Source organism: Chiloscyllium punctatum, chromosome 15, assembly GCF_047496795.1.
Source record: "Chiloscyllium punctatum isolate Juve2018m chromosome 15, sChiPun1.3, whole genome shotgun sequence".
Classification (NCBI taxonomy): Eukaryota; Metazoa; Chordata; class Chondrichthyes; order Orectolobiformes; family Hemiscylliidae; genus Chiloscyllium; species Chiloscyllium punctatum.
Genome location: NC_092753.1, coordinates 33,691,492 through 33,709,785, shown reverse-complemented (window position 1 = coordinate 33,709,785; position 18,294 = coordinate 33,691,492). Strand labels below are relative to the sequence as shown.

Below are 18,294 nucleotides of genomic sequence, written 5' to 3'. Positions count from 1 at the left end.
ATTCAGTGCAACACCTTATGAGATAGTCACAGATATTTGTGCCCTTGTCACCGAAGAACTCTTGGTGCCATATCCTACTAATAACTGTCAAATTCACGTTTAATATCTATATTCTTCCAATTCCTACTGCCTATGTTATTCTCACTGTGGACACTCTGACCACTGTTCCCAGTGACTTCACAAGCCCACCACTCTTTGGTTGAAGAAATTCCTCCTCATTTCTGTTTTAAATTGATCCCCTCTAATTCCCATTCTTTGACGTTCCTGTGTCAATATCTGTCAGTGTTGTTTCTAGCCCCGTTGTGTTTGTCTACCTGCAGTGTTTCTAAAGACGTTGGCAGACTGCCACGGGGCGGGGGGGTGAAAACTGTATTCCCAATCCCTGGCTCCTCCCCCTGGACAGTATCGGCCAATCCTAAACCGAAGGAGGCCGGGTTAGAACGCAATGGTTCGGGTGTTTTTCCTATCTTCCTGGTGGTGGAGATTGAATAAAGATTTGTGCACTTTATGTCTTTCACTGTGTCTCACATCTACACACACACACACCATGGGTGCTGTGGAAAAAAATAATAAGCACTACCGCACTTAGGCGGTAGTGTGGGGGTTAAAAAAAAGAAGAAAAAAAAAGTAGAACGCAATGGTCATGGCCATGGTCATGGCAATGGGTCAGCTGACCGTATGTTGTGTCATCGGTTTCCCCGGTAACCGCTGGTAACTTCAGTGAGTGACAGCGGATACAAGTGATGGGTGGGTGGGGAGGGGAGGGCCAAGCTTGGGGGCGGCCCATTTGGAAATAAATCACCTTATTTTTGTTTTGCCCCCCCCGGATTGGTGTTTGTGGAAGAGGGTGTTGGAAGGTCGAGAGTGCAGCTATGAGCGAGGTAATCGCGTCGCCTGGGATGCTCCAGTCTCTCCCCATGCTGGTTTAAGCAGTAACACAGGCACTTCCTTCAAGCGGCTTCCTGAGCTCGTTCACAGCAGCTGGACCACTTCTGGCATTTTGCATTTTGTCCAGCAACCCCCCCCCCCCCCCCAACAACAATCGATTGAAACGAGGGACAGTATTTTCTTCCGAAACTCGGTGTTGGTGAGAATGACAACAGCGAGCTCCTCGAGGGATGAGCTTGGGGGTGGTGGTGGGGAGTGTGACATTTGCTGTTAACGTCTCATCATTTGCGTGCAGGCAGCCTAAAGATCCCAAGTTTACAGATCGGATGCGGATCAGTTGCTAAGGGATTACTGTTGAATAATTTACAGGCTACCGGTTTACAAACACCAGTTCAGCGGGGTGTTTGTGTATCATTCCTCGTTTCAAATTCTCACCGAACTTTAATCGGCATGTCATCGAGTAGCAACAGCAGGGGAAAAGGCATTTCAGTCCGTTGTGTGTTTGTAGTTCTCCGAAAGAGCAACTCACCTGAGCTCAGCCTTCTCTCTGTAGTCCCGCACATTCCTCCTCAAAATTATAGTCCAATTCCCTCTTGATTTAATTTGCCTCTGCCACACTCTTTGTCTATCACTTGCTGGGTGAAAGAGAATTTCCTTGAGTTACCATTGTATCTGCTACCTTAAATCTGTACCCTTCGATTTTTCATCCTACCACCAATGGATTTTTTTTTAAGTTAGCTGTACCTCTCATTTTATTTTACAGTTAATTTACACTGACGTTCAATAAGTTTATTTGTTTCCCGAGTTCTCTTGAGTTAGTCTTCATCATTTTATTAGCCCGATTCTTGTCTCTCTACTTCGATGCTACTGTTATTTCTGCCAGAGACTTTCTTTCACCTAACCGTTTAAAGTCTTACCTACAGCCCAATTTTTCGTTTCTCTTAGGTCCTTGGTTCAATCCCATTTCAAGTATAGCACACCAGTATTATAGGTTCTCTCCGTACCGGTAGTGTTGGCACTGTGAACTCAAGCCAGTCCCAGCCTCCTGTACAGCCACAGACTCTTGCCATTCACCCCATGTTATCGCATGTGGTTGAAAAATCCATTTTTATTTGGAATATTATTATCAGTGAACACTGTAGAATTGGGATCCCTTAAGTGATCTGCATCAAAATCCAAAAGTGAACTAATGTTCCGCACAAAAAATAGACAAGGTGCTGAAAAGTCAGTCAATACTTGAATGTGAATGGCAAACAAAACATATTCATATTGGTGTTGCACCTTTAACAGAGTAAAATGCCCCAGTGTGCATCACCGAAGTATTATAAAACAAAAGGTGATACAGAGTCACGTAAGGAGATATCAGCTCAGATGATCCAAAGCTGAGTTTTAAGAAATGTCTAAAAGAGGAAAATGAGGTGGAGAGATGTGGAATGGGAATAAGCCTCAAAATTAGGGGGAGCAGATTTCGGACTGAATTGAGGAGGAACGTTTTCACCCGAAGGTTTGTGAATCTGTGGAATTCCCTGCCCAGTAAAGTCATAGAGTCATTGAGTTGTACGGCACAGTAATAGACCCTTTGGTTCAACTCGTCCATGCCAACCAGATATCCTAAGTTAATCTAGTCCCATTTACCAACACTCGGCTGATGTTCCTCCAAACCCTTCCTATTCATATACCCATCCAGATGCCTTTTAAATGTTGTAATTACACCAGCTTCCACAACTTCCTCTGGCAGCTCATTCCATTCATGCACCACCCTCTGTGTGAAAAAGTTACCCCTTAGGTCCCTTTTAAATCTTTTCCCTCTCCTGCTGTCTAGTCCTGGACTTCCACTTTGTCAATTATTCTATCTATGTCCCTCATGATTTAATAAACCTCTATAAGATTACCCCTCATCCTCCGACGCTGCAGGGAAAACAGCCCCAGCCTATTCCACCTCTCCCGTTGAGGTCTCCTCATTGAATGTTTTAAAGCTAAGATAGATAATTTTTTCGAACAGTAAAGGAATTAAGGGTTTGGGGAGAGGGTGGGTAAGTGGAGCTGAGGCCACAAAAAGATCAGCCACGGTCTTATTGAATGGCAGAGTAGGCTCGAAGAGGCAGATAGCCTACTCCTGCTCCTGGTTCATATATTATGTTCCTGAGCTTAGAGCCAAATCAACTGAAGGCAATAATTACCAATGGTGGAGTGATTAAAGTTGGGAATGCTCCAGAGGTCAGATTTAAATGAGGAGAGATATCTCAGAATGTGGGACTGGAGGACATTACAGAACTAAGGGAGGGATGATAGTATGGATGGATTCAAGACCAAGGGAGAGACCTTCAAATTCAAAACTTTACTTGACTGGAAGATACAATAGGTCTGCAAGCACAGGTTTGATAAGTGAACAAGATTTGGTGCGAGTGAAAACAGAAAGCAGAGTTTCAGTTTACCTGAAGTTTACATAAAGTAGAATGTGAGAGGTAACCAGGAGTGCATTGGAATAGCCAGGTCTGGAGATAACAGAGAAAAGAATGAGGGTTTCAACAGTAATTGAGCTGAAATGGGTAATGTTGGGCATTGTTATAGAGAAGAATATAGAATGAACTAATGATGGTCTGAAGATGTGATTCGACAGATTAATATCATTAGACTCAAGTGCATGCCTATGCCAAAATTTCAACCTTTGTTTTCTTTCAAATGATGTCTGATTGATGTTTGTCTGATTTCCACCATTCTCTGTGAATTCTCTCTGTAAAACACAGATCTGCACCAAAAAGGCTCTAAGATATATGATTTATATTGCAAAATTATATGTATTAACCCCTGCTTGAACTGAAGATGTGTGTCTATAACCATGAAACCTATTTCCAATTTTAGAAAATTGTCTGAATCAATTTTATTTGATCCTATTTTCCAGGACTGTAAGACTAAATGTTAGTAAATGCATGCAAACTTGTCTTGTGATTATAAAACAAAAGACATAAATGCGAGGTCAGAATTTTCTCACATCCTACCTTGTACATGTAAGAGCGTATGATTTTGTTATAAGATAGTAGTCAAAGGATTTACAGATGGCATCCAAATAAGTCTTCACTTTGAAGGAAATTATAGAATTTACAGCAAACAAACAGGCAACTCAGGCTAACTGGTCTTTGTCAATGTTTATATTCCACACAAGCTCAAGAAAAGATCAGAGGAATACACTGTGGATACTGATAAACTGAAATTAAAATGGGGAATATGAGAAAACACTCAGGTGAGATGACCTGGGGGTTGCAGTGAGAGAGAGACTCACTGAGATTCTTGTAGACAGAGGAGGAGAACTTCTTCAAGGTAGGCATCATTGCAAGAGGATTTGCAGTAAGCTTAAAATCAACTAGGCAAAAGTGAGGACTGCAGATGCTGGAAACCAGATTCTAGATTAGAATGGTGCTGGAAAAGCATAGCAGGTCAGCCAGCATCCGAGGAGCAGGAAAATCAATGTCTAGGGCAAAAGCCCTTCACAGGGCTAAAAAGCCTAAAAAGGATGAAGGGCTTTTGCCCGAAACATCGATTTTCCTGCTCCTTGGATGCTGTCTGACCTGCTGTGCTTTTCCAGCACCACTCTAATCTTGACTCTGGTTTCCAGCATCTGCAGTCCTCACTTTTGCCTAAAACACTCAGGTGGTCAGGTAGCATCAGCAGAAAGAGAAACCTAAGTAATGTTACAGGTCGATGATATTTCAAGTGTTTCCAACATTTCCTGTTTTTATTTCATTAGAAAAAAGTGTCTTCCTGTAAAGTTCCTACAGCTTTTCAGATTGGTCCAAGTGATGACAATCTGGGCCTTGAGAATGTATGCTGAGCTGACCTTATTGTGCAGCATCTCTGAAGTGCTACTTTGTCACAAGTAATATTCATTGGGTGAGGCGTTAGAAACAAATTTATGCATCAATGCAGTATCATTCATTATCTCAGGATGGGCACAAAATGTGTCACATCATATAATTAAGTTTCTTTTGTGTGAAGGAAAGACACTTTGTGTACAAATAGTATTAAGATAAATGAATGGGCAATTAACCTATTTTTGATGAGGTCAGTTGAGGTAAATACAAATTGGGCATTGGAGAATTACCCTACTTTCTTTATAGGTTCCACGGAATGTGTTACATACACCTAAGAAGGTAGAAAAATCTTACTTTACCATCTCTGAATGTCGTTACTTCCAACTGCACAGCACTTGCTCAGTGCTAATTAAAGTGTCAGCCTTTTTAACCTGTGATGTGAAATTTCCCCTGTCTTTCTCAAACCAATCTAAATCTTTTTCTGTTATCCTATTTGTTCTTTTTCAAAAAACACAGACACCACTTCGGTTTAGGTGATGGTCATTCCATCTGTACAGTTTTTCTTAGTACTAAAAATGATTACAATAATTTGAAATACTTCCTCCCTTTTCATACAATCCTTCCAAAACACTAATCACAAACCTAATAATTTTCCATTTGGTCTGGCACCAAAGGATAATCCAGAAAATGACTACCCTAGAGATCCCCTCTGGGATATAGAACTTAATTTATTGAAATCCTCTTTCACAATCTTAAACCAATTCTGATCTCTGTCCTTTTGGCAGTATTTGCTCTTTAATGTTAATAATCTTGACACATGAGAATCAGGGACCAATGATCATTTTAGATATAATTTATCCAACCTCCCCACACTCCTCATTGTAGAATCTGCCAGAATCTACACTTACCTATTCTTACCACTTGTACCATTTCTCCCCTTGGTAATTTATTGCTTTCCACTGCCTTGTAATTCATCATGATTAGCTCTCCTCATGTCACTCTTTTTGTCCATGTCATTGGTATCTAAAAAAGTGACCTTTGTCTTAGATCCTAAGCAGTCAGGTTGCATTTTACGTTACTCAACCATCTGTGTGTATCCACTAAGACGCATATGCCTTGACATTGAATTTAATCTGTCATTTGATCATTTGTCTATTCTATCAATTCATCAATATCTCATTGTAGCTTATTTGGTCCTCAGAATCTTTTACAATATCTCCTATTTTATATGCTCTGTTAATTTATGCACTAATCTCCCTTGCCATATATCGAAAGTATTGAAGCACACAGCTGTCCTACAATATCCAATAGTACACTTTAAAATGTTCTTAACTCAGACTTTGTTTATTACTTCAAAACTAGATTTTACTCCAATTTGCTAAACTTTGTCTAATTCTGCAATTTTGAATCTTGTGCATTAGTGTGAAGTGTAAAATGAGAACACACCAGCATTGTGGTTGTGTTGTGCTCAGCTATTGGGATATTGAAACAAACATTCTAGGTCTTGACAGATGATTGTTACATTATAAGCTTCCAAAATAATCACATGATCATTATAATTTGTTGCTTCTTGCATAATCTCACTACCTAAAGAGACATTGATGCAAAATCCAAAAGAAATGTGCAATGACATGGAAACTCACAAAACAGATTATCATTGAAAGTGACTTCATATAAGTACTTTGCCAAAAATGTACATTATTATACCATTGCCCTGACTTTTATTTCCCTTCCTTTCCATCTCACATAGTTGCAATATACTGTCTGGATACTGCAGGAAAAGTGCAGTTGTACTCTTTTTTAAGATACTGCAAGTCAAAAGTGATACCTGCAACAACTTAATTGCAAAGGAAAAAATGCTTTGCATACTGGGAGGTTTCTGTGAAGAGAGTAAAGAATGATCAGATCTAAAAAGTTAACTGTTTCTTTCCACAAATACTGACCTCCCTGATGAGTATTTTCAGTTCTTTCTGTTTTTATTTCTGATTTCCAATATTCACAGTATTTTTTGCTTTTGTAATTTCATACCATGTTTGCTTCTTATATCAAGTACCATTCCATCAACAGTTTGTTGGCCCTTATCACATACAGAATACACCAGGTACAATCAATAATCAGTGCAATCAATGTTCATTTACATAAAGGCAATTCACACAAATCAAATCAATGTATTGCCAGTTTCTTGTGTCAAAGTAATACAATTATGTATCTAACAATAAATTCTTACACTTTTTTTCAATCAAAAAGAATGATGGTGTTGATCCTATAGAAAAGGAAACGAAAGAATCTGCAGATGAACCAGAGGTGCAAGCTGCAGCAACGCCAGAGGCGGAAGCTGCAGCTGAACAAGAAGCGGAGGCTGAAACTGAGGTGGAGAGTCCAGATGCTGCAGAAAATGAGACAGCAGCTGAATCATATGTGGAAGTTGCAGCTGAACCAGATACAGCTGCTCCTGAACCAGATGCAGAGGCTACAGCTCAATCAGATGAGGATGCTGCAGCTGAACCGCTTGCAAAGGCAACAGCTGAATCAGAAGGAGAGGCAACAGCTGAACCAGAGACAGAGGCAATTATTGAACAAGAAACAGAAATGCCTGCTGAACCAGGTTCACAGAAAGAAGCAGAAGCCGAGCCCAAAGATGAGCCAGATGTGCCAACAGCAGCTGAAGCAGGACCAGAGCTGTTAGCCAAACCTGAATCTGAGCCAACAGTTGAAAGTGAACCTTCTGTTACAGCTGCAGTTGATTCTGCGATTCAGCTTACAGCTGACACCACAAAACAACCTTCAGCTACCCCCTCAGATATAGTTAAGATGGCCCAGGAGCCTTTAGCTTCTGAAGACAAATTTTCAACCTGTTTTGAAGATCCTTATATTCAATCTGTGCGTTATATGGAGAGACACAACATTCTACAGATGTTTCAGGTTAGTGTGTTTTTCAAAGTCTATGGCTGACTCTTGATCTGCCTCACGATCTGGATGTAAATTTATTGCAAGAAAGAATTTCCTTTTCATGATATATGCTTAATTTGCCTAGCCCTTCTAAGAAGTAATGTGTTTCAATTCAAAATTGGCTGAACAGCTAGTTTATGATGCCAATAACGTTGGTATGATTCCTGTACCAACTGAGGTTACTGTGAAGGTTCCATCTCACAACCTTGCTGCTCACCTGAGGTGTGGTGACTCTTAAACCACCACCTGTCATCTCTCGCTCTCGCGTGCTCTCTCTCTCATGAGAAGGCTCATTATGGGACTGATGATTTTTCCGCTATTTCAGTTGCTCGTTGTTATTCCTCTGTCCTGACCCATCGTTCAGACTTCGTATATGATAATAGAATGTCAAAGGTAAGTAACTATCCAGGGAAATTAAAATTTTTCAGTCCTCCTTTACTGTAATCTGACTTTGTCCAATCTGAATAACTTTTCTTTATAATCTTGCAAGATGGGGAATTCTGAGGAATCAATTTATGAACATAAATCATGGTATGGTAGTAATTTTGTACGTGTTCAAAGGTGTGCTTGAATAACTTATATTGGATCATATAATGGCTACGGTGTTGAATACACATGAATTGTTCCAGTATGGTAGGATGACCCAGTCTCTTTAAAAACCAATCACGGATAATTCTTAAATAATTTTATCAACAATTTATTACATTGCAGTTCTGAGCTACTTGGGTTAACAGCATGAATAATAGCTGTTTCACTCAGTCCAGAATACTTGTGTGGTGGAGGCAGGGGAAGAGAATATATTAACTGAGTTTAGCATATGTAGTGTACTGAATTATGGTACTTAATATCAGGAATATTGATTAGATATAAAGAGAACTTGGCTTTTTAAACTATGATCTTCCAGGATTTCAGGAGATTTTCATGTCCTTAGCCTAGAATAGCACATTAAAGTATGGAGGCTGTGATCTATAGGAACAAACACAGTAACTGCAGTTATAAAAAAAATTCTGGGAAAAATATATCTTCAATTTAAACTAAAAGTAAAATATCACAGCAAGGGAGAAAATGAGCCAGTAAATGGAAAACTAATTGTGTGACGAGATGAGATCACGATGAGTTTCATTGTATGATGTATATACACATTCAATTTTTACAGAGAAATAACTTTGTAAAAATCCAAATAGCTCATGCAACAGCACCAAAGATTTTCAAGTCATTGAATTTCATGTTTTACTGTCATAAACACACTCAATAAGGTTTTAAATTATGTTTTATTTTACAGAGAATGACTGAAAATCTGGTATATGAAAGACCGGACGATCCCCTTGAGTTTATGTTACATCAGGTATGAAAATCACTGCAAAGATGTTGCAAATCTATTTTATAAATTAAATCGCTGTCAGCTAGGGTTTTCCTGATTAGAGACAGGGTTTTCCTGATGCCTCCGTGGGTAAATATACTGTGAAATGTATTGATGTAAATGGACTAGGTTGGATTCTTGATCTGTACTGAGTTACTAGACCTCAACAGTGCAGTCTTAAGGTGACACAATTAATTTTCTCTGGTTTAGAGGGAAGGATTTACAAGATTTTCCACTTACTAATTACTGTACTGGATATGCATGTCCACATAATACGGTAAAGGAAGTAACATAGAAATATGGAAAAAAGGAGAAGTGGGCTATTTTGCCTTTTGAACCACCTCCTTCATTCAATATTATCATGGCTGAACATTCAACTCACTTCCCTGTTTCTGCTTTCTCCCCATACCCTTTGAACCTCTTAGCCCAAAGGTAGTATCTAAATCCTTCTTGAAAATGTTTTGGCCTCAACCACTTTCAGTAGCAGAGAATTTCACAGGCTCACCACTTTCTGGGTGAAGAAAATTGTCCTCAAAGACCATAAGACCATAAGATATAGGAGCATAATTAAGCAATTTGGCCCATAGCATCTGCTCTGCCATTCAATCGTAGCTGATATGTTTCTCAACCTTATCCTCCTTCATTCTCCTTGTAATCTTTGATCCTCTTACTAATCAAGAACTTAGCTATCTCTGCTTTAAAAACACACAATGGCTTGGCCTCCACAGCCTTCGGTGGCAATGAGTTCGACAAATTAACCATCCTCTGGCTGAAGAAATTCCTCCTCATCTCAGTTCCAAGGGATCATCCCTTCACTTTAAGGCTGTGCCCTCAGGTCCTAGTCTCTCATGGAAACATCTTCTCTATGTCTACCCAATCCAGGCCTGTCAGTATTCTGTAAGATTCACTCAGATCTCCCCTCATCCTTTTCAACTCTCTCAAATACAGACCAAGAGTATTCAAACGCTTCTCATATGACAAGCCCTTCATCCCCAGGATCATGATTGTAAACCTTTTCTGGACACCCTCCAATGCCAGCATGTCTTTCTTTAGTTACAGGGTTAAGGAACTTAAATGGTTGTAAGTTTGAGTGACTGTTGGATAGGCAGATGGAAGATATTACAAAGAAGTGTTTTCAGGTTAGTCTGATCTGAGAGTAGGGTAAAAGGCCGGCATGACATCGAGGGCAAAAGGGCCTGTACTGTGCTGTACTGTTTTATGTTCTAAAACTGCTCAAAACGTTCTAAATACAGTCTGACAGAACCTTATACAGTCTCAGCAGTATATCTCTGCTACTGTATTCCAGCTCACTTGAACTGTGAACTGAATGCCGACATTGTATTTGCCTTCCCAACTGCCAAATGAATCTGCAACTTAACCTTAAGAGAATCCTGAACTAGCACTCCCTAGTCTCTTCGTTGTTTAGATTTCTGAAGACTTTTCCCCATTGAGTAAGTATCCCATGCCTCCATTCTTCTGACCAAGGTGCATAATCTCACACTCTCTGACATTGTATTCATGTGCCACTTCTTTTCCTACTCTCCCAGACTGGTCAAGTGCTTCTGCAGCCTCCCCACTTTATTAACACTACCTGTCCCTTCACCAACCTTTGTGTCGTCTGAAGACTTAGCAACAATGCTCTTAGTTCCTTTGTTCTTATTTAATTAGTGTGAATAGTTGTAGACCCAGCACTGACCCTGTGGAACTCCACTAGTCATCAACTACTATCCCCACTCTCTGCCTTCTGCCAGTGAGCCAAACCTCTATCCATGCCAGTACCTTGCCCCTAACACCACAGGTCTTATTTTAGCAGCCTCCTGTGTGGCACCTTGTTAATGGATTTCTGGATGTCTAAATCGATCACATCCACTGGTTCTCCTTTGTCTAACGTGTCATTACCTCCTTGAAGAATTCTAATAGATTTGTCAGGCATGACCTCCCCTTCTCCTTGGATGCTGCCTGACCTGCTGTGCTTTTCCAGCAACACATTTTCAGCTCCCCTTGATGAAACCATGCTGTATTCACCCTATTTTCCAATGTACCTCCAAATACTCTGCAATCTCATCCTTAATAATGGACTCTAAAATCTCAACAACAACTGAGGTCAGGCTGACCAGCCCATAGTTTCCTCTCTTCTGCCTCCCTCCATTCTTACATTTTACTTTGACCATTTTCTAGTCCTCTGGAACCCTCTCTGCCTCCAGTAATGCCTGAAAGATCACCACCAATGCCTCTACAATGGTCCGAGTGATGTGGCCACTTTCAGACTTTTCAGCTTCCCCAGCACCTTCTCTTTGGTGAGAGCCATGACACTTATCCCCGCCCCCTGACTCTCTCAAAGTTCTGGTATGCTGCTGGTATCTTCCACTGTGAAAACTGATGCAATGTATATATTCAGTTCCTCGGTCATTTGTCTGTCACTCTCACCAACTCTTCAGCCTCATTTTCTAGCAGTCCAGAGTCCACTCTTGCTTCTCTTTTACTTTTTTAATTATTCTCTCTTGGCTTTTGAAGGCTTCCTCTGGCTTCTGACCAATCTTCACCACATTGTATGCTTTTCTCATTTGCTTTTATGGTATCACTGACTTCCCTTGCCAGCCATGTTTGCTACATCCTCCCCTTAGTATGTTTCTTCTTCCTTGAGATGAATTTCTGCTGTGCCTCCTGCCGTTGCTAATCCAACATCTTCCATGCTAGGCTCCCCTTCCAATTAACTCTGGCCAGCTACTCCCTCGTGTCTTTGAAGTTACATTTATTCAATTGTAATACTGTTACATCTGATTCAAGATACTCCCTCTCAAACTGCAGGGTGAATTCTATCATATTGTGGTCACAGGTTCCTTCACCTTAAGTTGTCGAATCAAGTCTGCCTCATTACACATTACCAAATACAGAAATGCCTATTCCCTAGTGAACTGTACCACAAGCTGTTCAAAACGTCCATCCAGTAGACATTCTACAAATTGTTTTTCTTAAGATCTAATGCTATCCTGATTTTTCCAGTCACCTACATATTGAAGATTCCGGGTTATAGTCCAACTGGTTTATTTGAAAGCACCTGATTACCCCAGTCCAACACTGACACCTCCAACCCATGATGATTGTAATAGTGCCTTTCTTACATGCCTTTTCTATCTCCTGATGTATTTTCTACCCGACATCTTGACCACTGCTAGGAGGCCTGTACATAACACCCATCAGGATCTTTTTCCTTTGCGATTCCTCAATACTACCCACATAAATTGTATATCTTCCGACTTCCTCCTGAAACATAGAGTCCAGGTAACTCTCCCGCTCCCTGATGTGTTTTAGTGTTCGAAGTTCAGACTCCAGCTCACCAACTCTAAGCTGGAGTGCCTCCAGCAACCAACATTTGCTACTGGTGTGGTCACTATGAACTAAAATGGGGGTCCACCAGCTCCCACATAATGCCTGGCCAAGTATCTCTATTTAAATTACCTCATTCTTAATTTGATTTAAAAAAAATTTTGGACTGGTCTTTTAGTTTGTAACCTTAAATATTTCCCTATTTACCTTCAATCTGAAAGTAACCTATAATATATAGTCAAATTAGTAGCTGTCACTCACCAGCCAATTAAGCTATACTTTACCTGTCTCAGTCCGAAATGATTCGCCCATATCCTTAAACTGTGACCCTCTGGTTCTGGACTATCTACCTTGGCTTCAGTGTGCTGTGACTCCAAGATTTATTATATCACCTGCTATTCAGCATGCATACCAACAAATTAAGTCCCTTAGGCTGAAGTCAAGAACATTAGTCAACTCCAGTGAAATCCAACTCTGTGATTATTTATTTTTCATTCAAGACTCCCTTTTTAGAGATGTGTAGAGCAGTAATGTTAAATTTTCTGGCCCGTCACTATATAAGAATATGAGAAGTAGGAGCAGGAGTACACAGTTCAGGCCCTCGAACCTGTTCTGTCATTTGATATGATTATGGCTGATCTAATTGCAGCTTCAAATCCATTTTCCTGCCCACTCCACATAACCTGTTAACCTGTTACTAATTTAAAATCTGTCTATCTCCTCCTTATATTTATTCAATGTCCCAGTATCCACTGCACTCTGGGGTAGTGAATTCCAAGGATTCACCATCCTTTGAGAGAAGTAATTCCTTCTCAGCTGTGTATTAGGGTGGCACAGTGGCTCAGTGGTTAGCACTGCAGCCTCACAACGCCAGGGTCCCACGTTTGATTCCAGCCTCTGGCGACTGTCTGTGTGGAGTTCGCACAATCTCCCTGTGTCTGCGTGGGTTTCCTCTGTCTACTCTGGTTTCCTCCCACTGTCCAAGTGAATTGGCCATACTAAATTGCCCATAGCGCTAGTTGCATTAGTCAGAGGGAAATGGCTCTGAGTGGGTTGCTTTTCGGAGGGTCGGTATGGACTGGTTGGGCTGAAGGGCCTGTTTCCTCACTGTAGGGAATCTAATCTAATCTAAATCTGCCACCCTGAAGCCTAACACCTATGATGCCTCATTTTAGATTGCCCCAGATGAGGAAATGTGGGCTCAACATCTGCTTTGTCACTCTCCTTTAGCACCTTGTATACCTTATATTATCATGGTCTCTTCTTTACCAAATGATACAACATTGCCCAAACTCCAAGCTTGCAGCAAAATAAAAGATTGCCAATGCTATCTTGATGTATAAATTTTCGGCATTGAGCAATGTTTTCCCACACCGCTGTTAGGATCATGATGACATCCGTCAGTCCTTGGTGTTTGTCTTTTTTTAACCTAAACCACCAGAGTATGGTGAGATTCCAGTTTAGTTTCCCTTAACAAGGATACATTAATACATTTAGCTCCGGATTTCTTTTGATTAATTATAATTTAACTTAGCTCATCGTCAATGACTTCAAAATTAATTTTCTGTTAGATACCCATTTATTTTTAAAATTACCAGCATAATTTTCTGACCTTTACTTATAATAACAATTCTCTTCTCACAGGGTCTCACCATGCTTTTATGAATTGTCTTTGTACTGAAAAAAATACTTTTCTGTTTCTTTTGATGTTTGTAAATATTTTCCTCATACATAGTGTTAACTTGCTTCTCTTTTAACCCCAAATTCCTATTTCACATTACCCATTTGGATTTTCTTATTATTATCTATTTATTTTGGTTTCAAATCTCTTTGTCTATGACATTCTAAAACTACTATTAGTTTCCTTCAGTTTGATGGGATAGAATTATTCTGAACTTTGCAGTTTAGTCTTTTAAAACATCCACTCTTCAAGGATAACCTTTATGTAAATCTCCTCTTCCACTTTATGAGGACCAGCTTGCTTATATTTTTCTAAAACTGTTCTATATTTCTAAATGTTGATACTTATAAAATAAGATTAGGATTGGACTAATCCAACCTTCATGACAGCTCTGTCATTCACTATGATCTGGCCTTTTCATCTAAGTCAGTATCCTGTTCATGCTTTCTCACTAAATCTTTTGTTCCCTTTAGCCCTAAGAATATTAAAAATATTTGATGTGTTGGGTCCAATTGCTTTCTGTGGCAAAGAATTCCACAGGTCCACTACTTTCTAGGTGAAGAAATTTCTCTTCATCAAAGTCCTAAATGGCTTACCTCATTTCCTTAACCTGTAACCCCTGGTTCTCTGCTCCCCAAGCATTTGAACATTTGTTTCTGTGTTTATCTTGTCAAGTGCTGTAAGAATTTTATGTTTCTATGAGATCCCTCCCAGTGAACATAATCTAGTGAAAAAAGTCCTAACTGACCGAGTCTCTCATCATAGATTAATGCTATCTTCCCAGAAATCAGTCTAGTAAATCTTCTTTGCACTCTCTTCATAGCCAGAACACACTCAGATAAAGAAACCAAAGCTGTACAGTCCACTGTGTTCTCACCAAGGCCTGGACAATTGCTGCAAGACAATCTGCTCTTGTAGTTGAATCCACTCACGATGATGACCAATATAGAGTTTACCTACTTCACCACTGCTGCACCTGCATGCTTACTTTTAGTGACTGATGTACAAGGATGCCCATATTTGTTACATTTGCCCTTTCTAATGTATAGTCATTCAGATAATAATCTGCCTTTCTGTTTTTGCCACCAAAGTGGGCAACTTCACATTTATCCATGTTAACTGCCATGCATTTGCCCATTCCCTCAATTTGTCCAAATCACACTGAAGTATTATACACACACACACACACACTCCTATACACACACATACGCACGGACACACATATACACAGACATGCACACAGACACTCACACACACCCTTACAGACACACACACTCTTACACTTACACAGGCATCCTCTCAGAGACTTAGACCACTCTACACTCTGGCACACACATATACACTGTCTCACAAGCACTCACAACCCCCCCCACCCCAGACAAGCACGCACACTCCCACACTCCCACATGCACCCCCTCACAGACTTAAGACACTCTACACTCACTACACACACACACATACACTTTCTCACACTCACAACCCCCAACCCCCCAACCCAGACAGACAGACAAACACAAAGACCCACATGCGCACATATATTTTGTGGGGTGAATTTGTACTTGCAGAGTTACATTGTACTTTGCTCAAAAACTACATGGATTCATGTAAAACTCTGTTATCTCACTTTTTAAATTAGAATTAATCTAAACATCATGGCATAGACAGAGAACACAGGGGGCTAACACCTTCAACATATTGTTTAGCTAACACCAATTGTTACAGCTAACCTGAGAATGCAACTTTTAAAAAAAGGTTTTGTGATTTACACATGAAAGAAGTGAAACTATCATGGTATTTGAACAGATGAAAAACTCAACAGACAATCAAGGTATTTTTCAATGTATAATTTCACTTACATCACACTGTAAAGTTTTGCTATAAATTCTGTGACTTACAAATGTGCCCTCCACAATCATGTGATGAAGGAGCAGCGCTCTGAAAGCTAGTGCTTCCAATTAAACCAGTTGGACTATAACCTGGTGTTGTGTGAGTTTTAACTTTGTACACCCCAGTCCAACACCAGCATCTCCAAATCATGACTGCCATTGACACCACGAACTGCTGGCTTAAAGTGGAGAGGATCTCCAAGAAGATTGCACATATTGACACTGACATCAAGTTTCTACAGAAATGCAGGCAAGCAGGAAAGATCCCAAAAAGATCATGGATCACGAACCCACTCAAGTCGACCTACAACACAGAATACGCAGAGAAACATTACCACCGCACCTTACGTAAACTCCTCAATCATCTCGTGCACCAACCCTACAGCAGGCGCCACAACCTGGAAATTCAGATGGAGTCCACACTCTCAGTCTGCACTGAGGATACATCAGTACAATTATGTGACATTGCCAAACAGACAAGGCAACAAAACTACACCACGTACATCCACACCAAGAACATAGAACTGGAGAAACTTGGCATTCTCACCAGCAGTAGCAAAGCCCGCCCTGGAACCACAGTAGACAACATTGTCACTGCAAGTCTATTATCAACTTATCAGGCCATACTCTTTGACCGGAAGAGATTGAAGTCCTGACCAGGGGTCTCAACTTCTGCCCCACCACAAAAATGGACCCGTTGATTCTTGCAGCAGACACGGACGAGTTCATCAGATGAATGAGACTCCAGGAATTCTTTCAAGGTGCCAGCAGTGATCCCAATGTGTCCACTAATGAACTGGAACAGTCATCACAGGGATCTGTAGAGGAGCGACCAAAGAAGGTGTCAACTTGGACCCCACCAGAGGGCCGCTGTCCTGGGCTTGACATGTATGGTCAAACCGTCGGGAAATATATAAATGCCAGATTCATCAGCTGTACCCACAAGGTAGAGCAAAACATCACCCGTTCACAATGCAATGCCATCCAGGCTCTCAAAACCAATTACAACATTGTAATCAAACCAGCAGATAAAGGAGGAGCCATTGTCATTCAGATTAGAACAGATTACTGCAAGGAAGCGCACTGACAATTGAACAACCAGCAACATTACAGGAAACTACCAGCTGATCCGACGAAAGAACACACCGGTGAATTAAACACACTGATTAGGACTTTGGATCCAGTCCTTCAGAGTTCCCTACGCATCCTCATCCCACGTACTTCTCGTGTAGGTGACTTCTACTGCCTTCCAAAGGTACACAAAGCCAACACACCAGGACGTCCCATCGTATCGGGCAATGGGACCCTGTATGAGAATCTCTCCGGCTATGGGGAAGGCATCTTGAAACCTATTGTACAGGGGATCCCCAGCTTCTGTCGCGACACTACGGATTTCTTACAGAAACTCAGCACCCACGGATCAGTCGAACCGGGAACATTCCTCGTCACAATGGATGTTTCCACACTCTACACCAGCATCCCCCACAATGATGGCATCGCGGCAACAGCCTCAGAACTCATCACCAACAACTGCCAATCTCCAAAAACCATCCTACAACTCATCCTCGATCACAAAGTCTTCATCTTTGACAACCAGTTCTTCATCCAGACACATGGAACAGCCATGGGGACCAAATTTGCACCTCAATATGCCAACACCTTCATGCACAGGTTCGAACAAGACTTCTTCTCTATGCAGGATCTCCAACCAACATTATATGCCAGGTACATTAATGACATTTTCTTCCTCTGGACCCATGGCAAGGGGTCACTGATAAAACTACACAGTGATATCAACAAGTTTCATCCCACCATCAAACTCACCATGGACTACTCTCGACTATCTGTCTCATTCTTGGACACATGCATCTCCATCAAGGATGGACACCTCAGCACCACACTCTACCACAAACCCACAGACAACCTCACAATGCTACACTTCTCCAGCTTCCACCCAAAACATATTAAAACAGTCACCCCGTATGGACAAGCCCCACGCGTACACCGGATCTGCTCAGATGAGGAGAAACGTGACGGGCACCTGGAAGTACTCAGGGATGCCCTCACAAGAACGGGGGTACGATGCTCAACTCATCGACAGCCAGTTCCGACGTGCCACAGTAAGGAACCGTAATGACCTCCTCAGGAGACAGACACGTCCTGCAACCGACAGGGTACCCTTCGTTGACAGTACTTCCCAAGAGCTGAAAAACTACACCATGTTCTTCGTGACCTGCAACACATTATCAATGAGGATGAGCACCTTGCCAAGACCTTCCCCACATCTCCACTGCTTGCCTCTAAACAACCGCCAAACCTCAAACAGATCATTGTTCATAGCAAGCTGCCCAGCACTCAGCCTGCAAGACGTGTCAGATTGTGGACATCGATCCC

The 18,294-nt window shown here is 41.1% G+C and overlaps 1 protein-coding gene across 3 annotated transcripts in view; it reads left to right on the top strand.

The window, feature by feature from the left end:
• Positions 1–776: 776 nt before the first annotated feature.
• Positions 777–18,294, top strand: part of LOC140486180 (uncharacterized) — a 28,175-nt gene continuing 10,657 nt past the window's right edge. For 2 of the 3 annotated variants that reach the window (XM_072584929.1, XM_072584927.1), the window contains exons 1-3: positions 777–881; positions 6,945–7,619; positions 8,929–8,991. In XM_072584929.1, the coding sequence (XP_072441030.1) occupies positions 873–881; positions 6,945–7,619; positions 8,929–8,991 (747 nt within the window). In that variant the 5' untranslated portion in view covers positions 777–872. Of the gene's footprint in view, positions 882–6,944; positions 7,620–8,928; positions 8,992–14,837; positions 17,034–18,294 lie in introns of those variants that run through there. The other variant, XM_072584928.1, reaches the window with a different exon arrangement.